The 16,331-nt window shown below is 37.6% G+C and overlaps 1 protein-coding gene across 4 annotated transcripts in view; it reads right to left on the bottom strand.

Moving 5' to 3' along the window:
• The window catches only part of SLC38A6 (solute carrier family 38 member 6), a 46,554-nt gene that overhangs the window by 10,739 nt on the left and 19,484 nt on the right, over positions 1-16,331 (bottom strand). For all 4 annotated transcript variants that reach the window (XM_065686834.1, XM_065686831.1, XM_065686830.1 and 1 more), the window contains 7 exons: positions 15,525-15,603; positions 10,676-10,758; positions 10,134-10,192; positions 5,393-5,458; positions 5,123-5,176; positions 3,540-3,619; positions 2,755-2,855 (listed from right to left, as the gene is read on the bottom strand). In XM_065686834.1, coding sequence (XP_065542906.1) covers positions 2,755-2,855; positions 3,540-3,619; positions 5,123-5,176; positions 5,393-5,458; positions 10,134-10,192; positions 10,676-10,758; positions 15,525-15,603 — 522 coding nt within the window. The remainder of the gene's footprint in view (positions 1-2,754; positions 2,856-3,539; positions 3,620-5,122; positions 5,177-5,392; positions 5,459-10,133; positions 10,193-10,675; positions 10,759-15,524; positions 15,604-16,331) is intronic.

Genomic DNA, 16,331 nt, shown 5'->3' with positions numbered 1-16,331 from the left:
AAAAGCCAGAGCTCTGAAATCTCTGCAAGTACTGCCCTGACTTTTGGGGGGATTTTGTGGCATACGTTGTTGACTTTTATGCTTTCTGGAATTCAGAATGGACCACAGCTTCCAACGTCCAGTCACCACACAATGTTTTAAATTCACAGAAAACAGAACAAACCATCTGAACCACAGAAAGATGAAGCATGTCTGTTTTCAAAGAGGGAACTCTCCTTTTGTTTTCAATTTAAAAGAAAATGTTTTAATTTTCTCAGACTGGTGTTTTAGGAACAGGGAACAGATTCTCTCTGTTTAAAGAAGTTAATTAAGCAAGACAACCAGAAAGTAAGGGGAAAAAAAAAAAAAAGAAAAAAAAAGGAGAAGCTTGCAAGGAGGGGAGGGGGGAGATGACATAACACAAAAACCCAACTCTCTCAGACATCCACTGTTTGTCTCTCAAGTCTAAGAGTTACTGAGAGAAATCAGGCTTGCAGAAAAACAGAAACATCCCAGTGAAACAGACTAAGGGACAAGTCAGGGCCTTGCCCCAAAGACACAGCAAAGGTAACAGGAACTCTGAGGGTTTCTAGGACTATTACCATTTTAATTCCCCCTCCCCCCCCCCCCTTTTTTTCTTTTTTAAACTCCTTGTTGAGCCCTCATGTAGAGCCAGATGCCTATCCTGCACTGCCTGCTCAATCTCTCAGACTCTCAGTGTGTCACTCAAAATTGTGTTTTCCTACAAACCACATGGAGACAGTCAGGAAACACTAATAGCAGCCTATACGCTATTAAAGGTTTCAAGACTCCCCATATAATTTTTCAAAGGATTCTAAGTGTCAAATTAACATTTTCAGACAGTTACAGACAGATAAACATTTATACTTAGGGGAAAAAGGTAGAAAACTCCATGGAAATCTGGGATTATTAGCTGCTGAAAGCCAATATTCCTGACACTCTCTCAACCTGGCCATCAAGAACTACAAAACACTCTGAAAGGAAAAGAAATTCTAACCAGAACACTTCTGTCTTACTGCCTTACTGTCCCTTGTAAGTAATTTTATTCATTCCAATCAACACAGGTTAGCATGTAATAATCTCATAAAAAGGGTGAGGTTTCAGAAGACATTAAAAGAATTCCAACAGATGACTGTGATGCATTTATGTGATAGCATTTGCATGAAACTATTCCAGAAAACAGATCATAAAGGTTGGACTTGATGATCTTAAACGTCTTTTCAACCTAGTTGATTCTATGATCAGCAAGTAGAGGTGATTCAATTTGATAGTGTGTGCTATGTGAGCAAAAATGCACTGTAGTAACAAATTTACAGCACAATACAGAGAGCCAAATGACAATTCTTCAGAAAGACATCACACTGACATGCGGCAGGATACCAAAACTGCTGTATGAAATAGACATTACTGTCAAAGTTAGGATGGACCCTTAAAAAAAGGCTACTATGTAGACAAGTGTTCCAAAATCTTTCTGTGTTCTTGGGAAATACAAGAATACCAAAGTCATCTATGTCTAAACTCAAAAGGAACTGTACCCGTAAGTATTTAAAAGTCCAAATGTAGAGTTACTGAACTGGTATTGAAGCACACTGCCACATAAACTTCACCGCAAAGGGAAATGAAAGATGTCTATAGAATCTGTCAGGGCAAGTGTTACATCTGACACTCTTTTCTGTTTGGTAAATAAAAAGGTATATTTACTTCATCAAGTGCTATGTCGACAGCTTCTCCAAGAGTTGTGCATTTCTTGGCTCAGTTCCTGTATCAGATATCAACACAACTTCTGAAGCCCAGGAGCATGTGCTAGAGAAAGCCCAGCTCCAAGCTTACCCTTTTAAATCTTTAAATCCTTCCCCAGCCTTTTGTCATTGCCCTTCACTGAAGTCAAGACACAGAAGCAGATATGTCTTCATGCACCTTCTAATTTTCTCATATTCCTTGTAATTTATTTTTTTTTTCTGGACTTCTCTAGTTTGTCTTTATGCTACACATGAACAAAGATATCATGAAAAAGTCACTCTGTACAATCCTTTAAAATAAAGCTTTCCTAAATTGGATGACTCATGGGATTTTTTTCCCCCACTTCCAGCAGATTTCTAGTACAATAGCTACTGTTAGCTCCAACCGAGTTGTAAAAATACAAACATGAAACAGAAAAGCAATACATGCTTTGTACCCAAGCTGTATCAGACAAGGAAAAAATGCTGCAAACTTTCACACCTACCTAACATTAGGGCTGGCTTGCTGTGGGTCAAATTCCTCTCATGAAAGGCAACAGCCTCAGAGACAACAAATGTGCTGGGATATTACCAGGTTAATTAAGTTGTAAATGTCCTAGAAGGTACAGTCTTAGAGCAGACCTTTCAACCCTGTTGGACGAGCAGACTATTACCAGCTCTCAGAATTTCCCACAGATCACAATAAATCCATTCTCAGAATATAAATGACAATATTATAAGTCCAACAGTATAATGGCAATCAGTAGTTTAATTACAGAACAGTAATTACAGTTTAGAGAACACAAACCGTCAGCTGCAGTTTAGGGATGGCTTTCTGCATAGCATTTTAGGGCATAAACCCTGCAAAGTTTAGCTACATTATTCATTGAGAAGTCAATGAGACTGTAACACTTTCCAGTGTCAGGCAAATTCTTAAGTCTTCAAAAGAAGATTTCAGAGCTTTCAAGTACACCAGTCAGAATGCATTTGTCATTATTATTAGCTTTCATTCTAAAGAACACTTGAATATACTTACCATAAAATGTCAGGTACCCAAACAGAGCAGACATAAAGTAAATTAGGAAACTCAGACCAATTCCTGCGACAGTTACATTCTGCATCCTACTTTTGGATGGACTAAAACACACACACAAAAACCAGAAAATTAGTGCTGCTGAATCTGTATCATGGACTATTAAACACAACGCAATTTCCATAGCAGCTTGCCTTTCATAAGAGATCACTGGCTTAATTTATAGCAACTGAGGATTTGCTGAGGTCTGTGCTGTCAGTAATATTTAGGGGTTTCAAAAATACTTTTAATCTGATCATTAAAGGGCACTTTTCACAGGAGTCTCAAAGGAGACAACAAACATCATCCCCATCTTGTAGGGAATTCAGACATTCCAGAGTATTTTTTACATCAAAATTTTGATTTATACAGGATGACATATATTCAGAGTCAGGAACAGAATCTGGGTCAAAAACCCCCCACTGAATCAGATGTGACCAAATGCAGATTCAGCTACAGCAATAAAAATTAACTAATAAGTACCTTAGCAAATGACCTTTTTTCTCCTGATTTGTCCAGGCCAGGACAATGTACTGACATTGATGATGGAATCATATTTGCTACTTTTCTCTCCTGTAAGAGAGGAAAAGCCAGTACAGGCTAAAACTGTACATTTCCCAAATACATGAAAGCTACTTAGTTTGCATTTTCTGATGCACCGACTTGAAAATAAAATTTATTCAAGATTTAGGGAAAATATTACAGAAATACTACCATATTTTAATATTGCATGTGTTTTCATACATTACCTTTGGAGCTCACAATAGATGGGCAAGACTGATGTATGGCAGAGAAAAGAGAAGGCCATAGTTGGTATTGCATAAGCACTCTAAAACAGAAGAAAAATATCTTGTAGATTGTTATTACAAATGGTTGGAAAAGTATCTGGATGAATTCAGAATTTGGTTCAAGTGCTCGAAGTCAGTGGAAATCTCTCCACATTGATGCTTTACATAAATCTCCACCACACAGAATGCATCTGAATTATTCCACAAAAAACGGACCTTCTCAGTAAGTAGCTTTTCAAGTGGTGGTGACAGCTTACTGTTTCATGGGCACAAGTCACGCTGTATATGACAACTGAAAGATTCTTTTTTAGCTATACTGAGGTCAAGTACTTACATAAAGAGTAGGATTTGCCCCAGAGTCAGTGAATCATTCATGGAATTTTCTAACAAGTTTCCTAAATTCTAACACCCACAGCTACCTGTCAAATAACTGATTCCTTCATCCTGACTTCACTTTTTTCTTATTACTCCTTAACAAAAATTCGCATACAGCATTCAGAAAATGTAACACACTTTGGCATCTGAAATTTTAAAATAGTTACATAAAGTTGCAGCCACACAGTTTGTGATAAATTATTCCAAAAGCTTTCAATAAAAGAGATGAGTCATCTACTTTAGCTTACTTCAACTGCCAAGTGGAGTAAACTGAACTGTAACAAACACTTTCATGCTGGCACATCAGGCCCATACTGGTAAAAATATGCCACTTCCTATTGATAAAGTTAGCATTAAAGAAGTAGAGATGAGTCCCAAGATTCTTCAAAGCACAAAAGGCCGGAATCTCATGGTAGACGTTTCCGGTCAAAGTAAAATTTCTTCTTTGATCTACAGAAAACATTTCTCTCGTGTTTGCGCTGCCCAAAACTCCCCCAGCTTTTTCTTGGGAGGGTGGGGCTGGGTTTTGTTTTTTCCAGAGAAGTACAGTTGTGCCCCTCCTAAATTCCACTACACTACAGGCATGTGCCAGATTCATTCTTACCTTTTTCCCTTCCTCTTCATCCCACAGAGACTAGGGTTCTACATGATACTTTCTCTCCTGCAAGCCTTGATGGGTGATGATATGATTTAAACTGCCACATTAATCAACAAATACCAGAGCTGGCATCCAGTGAAATGCACAAGATTGCATTAGACCTGAATAATTTGCTTCAGGTAAGAAAAAACTAAGGTTAGGTCCAGGCAGTTTCAGGAAACCTGTTCTACCTCGCTAGGAACTAAAAGTGTGCACACAGCCAAGCAGCACTGACTTCCAGCTGAAGGCATATTAAGCTGGCTTGATCTGACTGCATCATGAGGCTGACCACTGCTGCATCTGTTATACTTTATACTTTGTAAAATGTTTTCATAAATGCTAACTTGGACAGCCAGCCTTCATATAAAAAAGAGTGAGACTGGATAACACTTGGCAGCAGGTATAGGAAATATTTCAGCACCCTATAACTAGTTTTACAGAAGAATAGCTTATCCTGTACAGAGTTTAAACCCCAATTCTATGAAAACCATCCCCCCCCCCTTTAAGTTTGCATATTGTTAATAGAGATTACCTCTTTTGAAAGATGAAAGAGCTTTGCTTTACAATCCCCAGTAGAATTTGAAACCTGTAAGACATACATACAAAAAAATGGCATAATGAAAGAATAAGCCCAAACCACAGACATGAAACTTTTTAGTTTCTATGGTGATTAAGAGAAGAAGGAATTTAAATTACAAGTAATTCTGAAAGTGTTAATCTTAAAAAAAAAAAAAAAAAACCCAAAGAAAAAGTATTAGTTGCTAATAAAATTAGAAGAATTGCAAAACAGCATATACTTTACCTGTAAGGTCTCTACAGCACTACTGAAAGGCAGAGGACAAGGGATTGACCATTTTTTAACCATAATCTGCAAAGACAGCATATTTAATGTATGAATGATACCCTAAAAATCAGTTTAAATTTAGATATATGTAGTTAAAACATCAGACTGTTGGTATATAAAGAGGAAGCTACATCCATAGTAAATGAACAGGCTTGACTGGCAGATAGCTAGGCCACAAGAAGGAAAACTGACAGAAAAACTTGTCAGTGCCATTCCATACAGCTGCTCACTGTGCACAGCTGGCAGCCTTATGGCGTGCCTATCTGGAGGTGGTGCACTGAAATGAGCTCTGACATTAACTGAAATACAACCAGTGTTCCACATTCACCCTCTGTGTTCCACGCTAACTGCCTCCCATACAGAATAGCTGTTGTGTTAGCTATTCCAGGCTCTTTCCCTAAGCAGACAAGCCCTTAACAGAGATAGAGCAGAGCCTAGGGCTAATCTTAAAAGGCAGAAACATATGGTTTGGACTAGAAAGCAAAGGAAAAAACAATAAATGCAATTATTGTCCCAGAATGTCATGGGGGCTTTAGCTACACCCTGCTGGTTTAGGGACTGCCAAGTAACAGGGCTGAAAAATCAAAGGGAAATTAAAATAAGAAATTTTACCTCCTTTTTCAGATGCCTAGTTTAAAATGATAGTCCCATTGCTCGCCTGACCCTAATTAATTTCCTATTGTAGCTGCCTGGCTTTAGATAATTCTTTTGAAGCCTAGAGCAAATAATTAAAAACTTAATTAAAGACTCAGATTCACAGGAAGAATAACACAAGAGAGTGCTTCTCCTGGCTCAGAGAATTACTTTTTGCTTGCAGCCAAGTGGTATTTCCCAGAGGATAAGTATTAGATATTCCTTGTTGTCATCAGTGCCACGAGAAGAAAACAAATGCTACCTCTGGTCAAAATACAGGGAAAGGAAACTACAGGTACACGGCACACCGAGTGCACTGTGGCAGTAACACGCCTTAAACTGCATGACTAAAAACAACTCAGAACAACTCAAGATAGTAGCTTGCCCAACAGCAGTCTGCAATCTTTGTAGGATTCTCAATGGAAATCCTCCAGCCATGATTCTGACACTAAACTAGCGCTGCTTTATACCAGGAGATCTGTTTTACCTGCTTACTGACCAGCTAAACTGTCTCACTCTATACCACAAGAACTGCAACCTCATCTGGGAAGGGTGTCAGAAGAAATAAGAACATGGTGGTAGTACATCAAGAAGTTCAACTAAAGAGCAAGCATGGGAGAAAAAAGAAAGGGACTAAAGCATAAAGGGACTTTAAGCACTAAAGCATAACTTGGCCTGTATCCTACATATGCATGACACTGTCCCATGGGTCACCCCTGCTTATGTCTCTTGCACACTAAACAGTGAGCAGCTATGAACCGAGACACAAAGAAAGGCTGCTGCTGCAGGACTACAACCACAGATGCATGGCCGCACTATCTCCCCAGGAAGCCCACTCCCCAGGAAGCCCAAGCTTGTTGGCTAGCTGAAGACATTCATGAGGCTGAGCAAGAAGGCAAAATATTTTTTCAAGAAGATCTCTGTATTTTTAAAGGCACACAGACAGGGGAAATAAAGGAGAGGCTTTGAAGCCTCCCAGAGCAGAAGGCTTTGTGGGAAAACTCTGCCTAAGGATGGAATAGGTTTCCTGAGCAATGAAAACGGGCATGAAGCTGAAAGGCAAGCTTCAGGGAAAGTAAAGTGTCCTGGCAGTGGTGTGGACAGGGCTTCCTGCAAGCTGAGAGCAAGATTCTACATAAACGTTGCAGGGGAAGGACAAGAGAAGCCAAACCTAAAAATCAAAGAAACATTTTTCTAAAATAAAATTAGTACAGATTAAGAACAGATTGAAATGGAAATAAATGAGACAAAATAAAATGCACCAGGTGCATTTAAAATCTGTAATTATATTCACCCACCTCCTTAATTTTTCAAATCTGTTTGGGTTTCCAACTGTAGCCTAATGAGGTCCCCCCACCCCACAACAGGAAGAGATTTTCAAGTTGGCAGCACAGCCCAGTTAGCTGAGCTGTCATGCGGGCAGCACAACCTTCCTCTGGAACTTTAGGCCCATTTCATATAAACATTCTTTTGAGCATAACAAACATTCAGGTTTAAGTGAAAAACACTAAGGCCTAAAGAAAGATTCTAGTGGAAATAGAAAGCCATACCAAAAACACTGCAAAAAATCTAAAATGTTATAGGCTAAAAATGTCCTAATATTCTCAGTGATACTGGTTTTTTCTACCCTGCAAGGGGAAAACAGTAATCTCTTCCAGCAGTACTGACAGCAGTCAGCAAAGAGGGGATCTCTGTGCTTAACATTGTTCATTACACACGGCAGGTTCCCAATAAGCATCATATTTTGCTCTAGGAACATAAATGAGTTTGAGAAAAAATTCATCAGGAATTATGAATTTATACCTTTGTTGAACAAGCTACCAATAGGACTGTCTCCACGAAAAAAAGGGAAATCTTTAAATAATTACATTTAGTTTCCTTTCACTTAGGATTCAAGTAGGGAAGTATTCAACAATCAGAAACAAAAGTGCTCAGACTTCACAGAATCTGGCTTTGAAATAACAGTTACATGTATTTGTTTTCTCCCAGATGAGCTCATCTCAGTGTTTTCACCTTTTTTTCCAAGTGAGGACTACAGCCAGTATATTAACCTTAAAAGATACTGAAGCAACAGAGAGGAGATCCGTGACCTGCCAAAGCCCCACAGCAGAGTACAGAGAACAAAGGCCTCTACACCTTTTGCTCCGTGCACTCACTACACTATATTGACTGAGACTGACTATTGTGCCTATCATTTCCACAGGCTCTATTAAACTGTGGCTTACTTACAAAAAGCTGAACAGATGGTATACACTTGAAAATGCACAGAATTATTGTACATGCAAAATACAATTGTATGACTTCTGTATGACTGTTTCCTTCTGGAACAAATTAAAACATATCTTCCATACAGAAATTAACATCGTGCAAACTAAAACACCATTTCAACAGCACATATCATCCACTTCAAAGCAATTAGATATGAACACTAAACCACAGTTAATGCCTTTGAGTTCTAGTGCCTAGAGAAGTCAGAGAATATGCTGTGAACAGTATTAGCTTTCTTTAAATATCCGTAACGGCTTTTAAATATTTTGATCTCAGTTAGATTTACTGTGGCTGTTTCTTTGTCATTTAACAACAGAGTAGGCATACAGATGCAACCACTACATAAGAAATCCAGTAGTCTGTGTACTCCTCCATTAGCACTTTCTACCTACATTTTTTTGCTAGAGAATCAAAACTAAACCCTATTAAATCATCCCACCTTAATATGTCTGCACGCAAGTCTTCCTTACACACACGCCTTTTTGGAGCCCAAAAATTGTTTTCAAATGTGTCTACCCATTACAACAGCTTCCTTCACAGATGCATACTCATTTGCATTGAAATCCAGGAGCTGAACTTATTTCAAAACTCTTTCAAATACCTTCAGCCCAAAGGCCTATCTCAGCATTACAGTTAGTGCTTTTCCTGATTTTTTTTTCCTTTTTTTTTTAAGTTAAATTTTAGGAGAGAGGTCAAAAGTTAAGGCAATTTATAAATATTATAAATGAATTTCCATTAGCTCCAGAGAGGCTGTGGCTGCTCCTCAATGTTCAGTTTAGGAAGAATACTTCCCAAGGTCCTACAAACACTGCAATTCACCAGGGATACCCTAGGGAGATGTTTTGACAGCTTTGAAGTTTGGTTTTATCACATGGTTTAGTTCCTAATGGATTGCCTTGGTCTCCTGGATGGCATGTTTGTTCAACTTGCCTTCAACTCTGTTTATCCTTTTGCAAAACAGGTATTAAATGCAAGCCAATGCAAGCCAGAATGACAGGGAAGAGGGTGAACATATTTTCAGGCTCCTAAATAAGATTCTTATTTCTATACCTAGATGACAGAGTGTGAGTTGCTCGGTTGTACTGCATATTACACATATGCATTAATACACTTTTTTCCCCTGTAAAAAGAAAAATTGTACAACTTAAAGGCACATTTTCCTTCTTAGATCTGCCTAGCAGGTCTCACTTTTGGTATTTGGAAACATCTACCTCACACAGGCCTTGAGAGAGTGAACATCAGGGTCAAAAAACCCCATATGGCTCAGAGAAAAGAACTTTTCCTTTCAGTGCAGAAGAAGAATAAGGTCATTGACGTATTAATGAATCTTTTAAACCGCCTTAATGAAGTTCTAGTTTTCTTTGCCTTTTTTTGAACTCTGTCACTCTATTATACATGTAAATCTAATTTATTGGGAGTATATTAAATTTTCTTCTGCACTAGTTGCAGTAAGTAATAGTTAGAAGCTAAGAAAACAGAATTCCATTCCATTACTAGTAGGGAAACAAAAGTATATGTGCCAGCTCCCTCCACTGCACCGTCAGCAAAACAGAAATATTGTTACATTTACCAGTTCAAAATATAATTATTTTAAATCTTTTCACATGCTTCAAAGTTCATCTCCATTTCCATGCCTCAGCAAAACAAATGTAAGCAAGCACATACTGAACTTCCAGAAAACTCTAAATTTCATATAAAAACTAAGGGGGGAGGGGAAGACAATTAATTTCAAAACAGGCTAATGAAAACATTCAAACAATAAGAAAAAGTAAATCTGCACACAGCTTATCTAACTTACCACAAGAGCAAAGTACACCGTAAAGAAAAATGATAAACTACTTGTGTAGCCAAGAAAGCCTGTAAAATAACAGTAAAAATAAAAGAGAATTTATAAGGAAAGTGATCCTAATGTACAGCTAAAGCTTTACATTTTAGGCATGTTTTTTAGGCATGTTTTCTATTACAGTGCTTGGTATCTGGGGCTTAGGACTCAGAATAACAACATTCCAACTGCCTGTCACAGATCATTTATGTAGTTTTGTAGGGCAGAATTAGAACTGGCTTACCACTAATGGCATGCTGTAAGTAAATGCAGCTCTTTAATGTTCTGCTGTAAAGATTTTATTTTAGTATTGCAGACAAAATACTACTGCAACCCAAGTAATAGGTTAACTAGGCAGGGCTGGAAGGCAGAACACACTGCAACAACTTAAGTAATCCCCACCATCACCAGCCCCCTGCCACTTAAAATAAATAACCAACCCATTAAGGTTTTAAAGTCTTCAATTGTAATTGCTACTAAAGTAGAATAATATTCCGTTCTCTCCTTTAATTACTCACCAATTTTAGGAAGAAGCGCAAGAGGAAAAACAATGCAGATTGAAGTAATCAGTAACAGCAGTCTCCCATCAAGGTACCAAGACCTGTTGGAAGAATCTACTTAGGACCGATACGAAGCTCAAGAGTCCTAAAAAAGTATGTTCTACTTTAACACTGTGATCTTAAACAATATAGCCATAAGGACAAGAAAAATAAATAATTTCCAGTCTCACATGCTATTTACATGAATCCGTATTCCTTGTCTCTATATTGTGATATAAAACAGAGCTCCCAGATTACAGGATGGCGCTCTGCTTCCTTGTTACAAACCAGCACTGAAGGCAATGTTCCATAAGCAGGAGTCTGCACGGATCGGGAGTCTCATCTGTGCAAAGCTATTTCTCAGCAGCACAACATGCACATCCCTGCCTTTATTCAAAGCAACGATCCAAGAGCAAGGGCATTTCATACTCTGTAAGCATTTATATTGGAAATTTGTAGAGTAAGCTACATGTATGTCGAACTGGATTACACCAAACTGCACATTTACATAACTGTAATAAAGAGCAACAGCAATTCCTACTTACAGTTGAGCTTCCCTTACTACTCCTACATGACCTCAGCGCCTGACCATTTGCAAGCGGTGTGAAACAGAAAGCTAAGCTACCCAAACTACTTGTTTGGCAATTCGCTTATGTTTTCTAAACATACCAACTTTCTCTGCAGCCCACCTTTTGTTACACCTATCATCACCACATTCAAATAACAGAATAAAACAAGTCAGTCAACTTTCAGTTAATTTGAAATGTTTGCTGCCCAGAGGAGATATAAAAATAAACAGCAATAAAAAGGACTTTCTTATCTTTAACTTTGCACAAAGTGATCACTTACTTTTTGCATACATCCACACAAGAATTAAAGGGGATGATTATGATATTGAAATCCGCTATTATGTTTAAACATAAAACTATACATAGGAAAAAAAGCACGGTAGAGGTGTATGAAGTTAATATATTTAAAAAAAAAAACCTATTCAAATATATTTTACTTCAAAGTATCAAAATCTCACCTGCAAATTGAGGAAAGTACAGATGGGTAAGTTGTTAAGAAAACAGAAACATCTTGAGGGTGGCTCCCCCTAACTGGCAATAACCATATCCTGTCCTGATAAACATCTTGCACATCAGTCTCCGACTTTACTACCTATAAACACCTTGGCCTTTGACCTTCAAGTTTATTTAGTCCAGGATATGGTTAGCACCTAATAAACAGGCAGCACCTCAAGTTATCATAAGGAAAGTAGCATAACACCTGTGTTTAAAAAAAAAAATAAAAATTCCCATATACATATATTAAATAGTGGCATACATCATGGACAACCACTTGTGTCACTTTTTGTTTGAAAAAAACCCACACTATATAAACTAAGAAATTTCAAGTTTGAGGGCATCTTCACCACATCAAAATCAAAGTAACCTAGAAGTCTGCATTAAAAACTACTCAAAATATATCATTCTTAAAAATAAATAAAAAATATACCCATAATTAAAAAATATACCCATCAAAAAAAAAATAGCCCAGGTCTGCTACTGCTACAGTGAGAAAGCAGCTTTCTTAGATCAGCTCCCTGCTATAGTATTCTTCATATTTTTACACATTCAGCATACATAAACTTTTTCTTTCTGTACGGTGGATTTTCAGATTAGAAGGAATAGTAACACAGCAATAGGCAAAAGTATAATGAATGTTCCACTAGATGTGCATGTGGGACCTCTGGTTTAAGTCTCCTGATTCCAAATATGCAGGAAATCCACAGTTGCCATTGTAGCTCACAAGCTCAGCAGGATAGAGGAAAATTTATTTTGGTTACTTCATGGTAAACGAAGAAACATTTTTTGGGGCCGGAGGGGGTGGGGGAGGAAGACTGCAATGAGGTGATGGGAAGGAGAAAACAATTTCACAAACTTCTTATTTTTTGGAATAACAATTCTTTTATTTAAAAGATCTCATAAAATCTGAATAGTGGACCATTTACTAGTTAGCAATAAATGCGTCCATTTTCCCCTCAAATACTGTGGTAGAAGTACACTTATTTGCCAAAAGAGAATGTTTTGACATTGCCTTTAAAGTCAGTTTGATCTGCAAATATAATCTTATATGATAAAAGTGTTCCAAATATGAAATATGGAATATAAATCCTTGACTCTACTGAAGCTGCTTTGGCATGCAGATGTTCCTCCACCTCCCCCATATTTTAACTAAAAGCAGACATTTATAAATCGCTTTAATTTCGTTCCTGAATGCAACAGGACAAGAGATTCATATGTTCTAAATTAGGATCATACTCTCAGTCCATATCAATTATATAACACACAAGCAAGACAACTTAATTGCATCAATCATATCCTCCTGACAGGGTCATTAAATGTTAACAGAGGGCTCACAAATTACAACTTTTTAACACAATCCTCATTTGAAACTACATTCATGTCATCAAAACTATGTGGAATTCTTGTTATGCAGACAGACAAACATCTCATCTCACAATTAACAAGTGCTCATGCTGTATGTTTTTGTTTTTTTAATAAAGACACCAAGATGCATTACACACTGGCTCAGAGCCTTTCAAACACATGCACACCTGCTAACCTTCATCTATAAAAATAATTCACTGTGCAAAACATTCTTTAAATGGCTTTCCCAAATGTATGGCTTGGGAGGATTTATGCATATAAAATATTTTCACAGATAGACTCATAGAATCATAGAATAGTTAGGGTTGGAAAGGACCTCAAGATCATCTAGTTCCAACCCCCCTGCTATGGGCAGGGACACCTCACACTAAACCATCCCACGCATTCTAACTGCAGTTAAACATTAAGTTCTGTACCCAAATTAAAGAGTATCAGGTATTACAATGACTTAACAAAAACAGAATAGTTGTGCAACCACATCTGGTTCAGCTGATGTCCAGTTGAAGTTTGATTAAGCTAATCATCATTTATGCCCTTTCCATAAATAAATCGCTAGTTAGGCTTAATATTTGATTACCTATTTTTGATGAACCATTTCCTGCAATTTAAAAAATAGTCAGTAAAAAACTACTCTTAAAATCTGTGAAGAAATACACAGAAACAAAAGATTATGATCTACCATGGCAATTAATCTAGCAAAAGATACGAAATACAGATGTGGGCATACAGAGAAGGTAAGCAGCATGCACGTACCTGGAAAACTCCTTGACCATGGACTGTGTTTGAAATAATCATTTGGGCAAAGAACAGAGAAATCAAATTGTGTCAAATAAATATCTCAATGGAAGAACTCCCAATAACAGAGGCAGAAACAGGACAAGACCCAGCTGACATTCAGCTTACCACTTGAGCTGTGGTTACTATTCCTGTGGACAATTTCAGCTCTTTCTAAATGCAAAGTATTTTAGAACTTCATTCCCATCTCAAACTGCAATTTCAGCTAAGGAAGAAGTAGAGGTGGTAGCAGTGCTGACAGCACACTGAGCATTATTACAACAGTTCAGGTGATTTGCAATATCTACTTAAATCACTATAATCTGTCTGCATGTTCACCAGTGTTTGCATCCAGAGATCTGTGCTAGGACCTTGATAAACAAAGCGTCACCTTGCATAAACAGCACTGACATAAAATTAACAGCAGTAGTAAGTGACGTTATGTGCTAAATCTGGGGACAGACAGACTGGAACGCACATGCAGCTGATACAGTAGCAGGCTCAATACCACTGTGTATGAAGAGTGGAGTTAAAAGCATGATCTTGAAGGATAAGGCAATAGCACCCAAATAAAAAAATTTATGGCTACCACACCTGTAAGAGGTACATTAGCTGACTCAAAGTAACATATAAACATAAAAAAATAACATATAAAACCTAATAGTTAAAGGCAAAAGAAGTCTCTTACTAAAAACATATTATTGCAAGGGCCAGGAGGACAGAAAGCAAGATTACCACCACATCTCTTTTCTCAAAATAGTCGTTATAAAATGGAAAACTTTTAAATGGCAAGATAAAAAATGAATTAAAGTATCTTTTAAAAACCTAATTTCGAACTGAAAAATCACCCACAACATTCAGGAATAATATAAGCATCAGACAGCCTTGAGACAATTTCACCACATGTCAATCCAGAGAAAGTTTTGAGCTCAAAACTTCTGAAAATAGCAGTTTGGGAAAACAGCCATAACACAATCTAAGATACACACTGTTCTGAAAGACAGCAGCACTGGGACAACTCGAACAAGGTATCTCAGTGCTGAAGCTGCAATGTTTGTCTCAGCACGGATATTTTTTGTGACAGTTCTGATAGAAATCCGAGGGACACGCTCCTTACATACAGCTTTCTTTACTGGAAGCCAAGTTAGGGAATTATAAATCAAGTCTGGAAAACTGGCATTTTCCCCAAGACAAGTCCAGTTACTGGAGCAAGACAGCAAAATACTGAAATTTAAATGTCTGATGGTTTTGTACTGTGGTTTTGAAATATGTGAAGCGATAACATGACAGCAGCTTAAATGTTTCTCCTCCTCTCCCACCTGTCCCCTTCTGCTTCCCCTTTTAAATTTTTAAAGAAGAGAGATTCCTGTAGATGGAAGTTTTGCCAGACTTTAAGGTCATCTGATGGGAAATCGTAAGGGAAGAATCACGCTCTATGTGTTTGTGCTGTACAAGGCTTACACATGCCAAATACATTTCATATCCCAAGCACTTCTGTAAATAACTAGTTTTTTCAGCATGTGAGATCAGGGGGAAGTGTCAGTACCCATCTCATTCAGGAGTACTGAGCCACTTGTTTCTTCAAGACAAATACAGAACACGTATGAAACATTTTTCCTTACCCACTCTCATCTTCACCTAAGAACCCCGCAACAGCACCAGGAAGTTCAGACTTGACAATTAAAAGGTAAGACGACATAGCTGCAAACAGAAGCAAAACAGATTTAGTAGAGGGATACTAGTATCTCTGGTTGTAACAACTAGCATGACTTAACCACAGTTACAACTGGAACATCTCAGTTATATATTAGACACCATGGCACCAGAATCAATTTATTTTCTCATACATTTCCTTTAAAAATAGCTGCAAACCTCTGAGTACTGTATTCATGTTAGCTGATGCCTCCAAAGAGATTACTACAATGTGAGACTTGAAAAAAGGAAAACATAGACTGAAAGGCAGAACAATATAAAATACAGGCCCGACCTTTTACCTAGGAATATGGACCTACCAGCTAGAGACACAGTCTACTCAGCTGCAGCAGTTCTTCCTCTTTACTCTTTTTAAGACATCATTAATTACAAGATTATATAATAAGATTTATATCTATCAGTACAATACAGGTTTTTAAAAGAGTCAGTTTCTATTGTTTGATTGCTGCTGTACTAAATGAATACATGACAGAAAGGTAAAGAATAGGACTTGAGAGAGAGTTTTGGGTTTTTTTATATACTGCATGGCTTGGCAAGAGGATTATCAGTGACAGATCTCCACTCCTCATGCTAAACCCCCCATCAAGATGATCCCAACAACAACAACTGCAAAACTATACAGGAACTGCAAATCAGAAGAGAAATTGTTAGTTACGCTTACAGGAGTGTCAACTTGAAATTGTTCATAATTCTATTCTGAAGAAAGCAAAGATGCA

This window comes from Lathamus discolor, chromosome 6 (genome assembly GCF_037157495.1).
Source record: "Lathamus discolor isolate bLatDis1 chromosome 6, bLatDis1.hap1, whole genome shotgun sequence".
In the NCBI taxonomy this organism is placed as follows: domain Eukaryota; kingdom Metazoa; phylum Chordata; class Aves; order Psittaciformes; family Psittacidae; genus Lathamus; species Lathamus discolor.
This window is presented reverse-complemented; position numbering and strand designations above follow the sequence as displayed.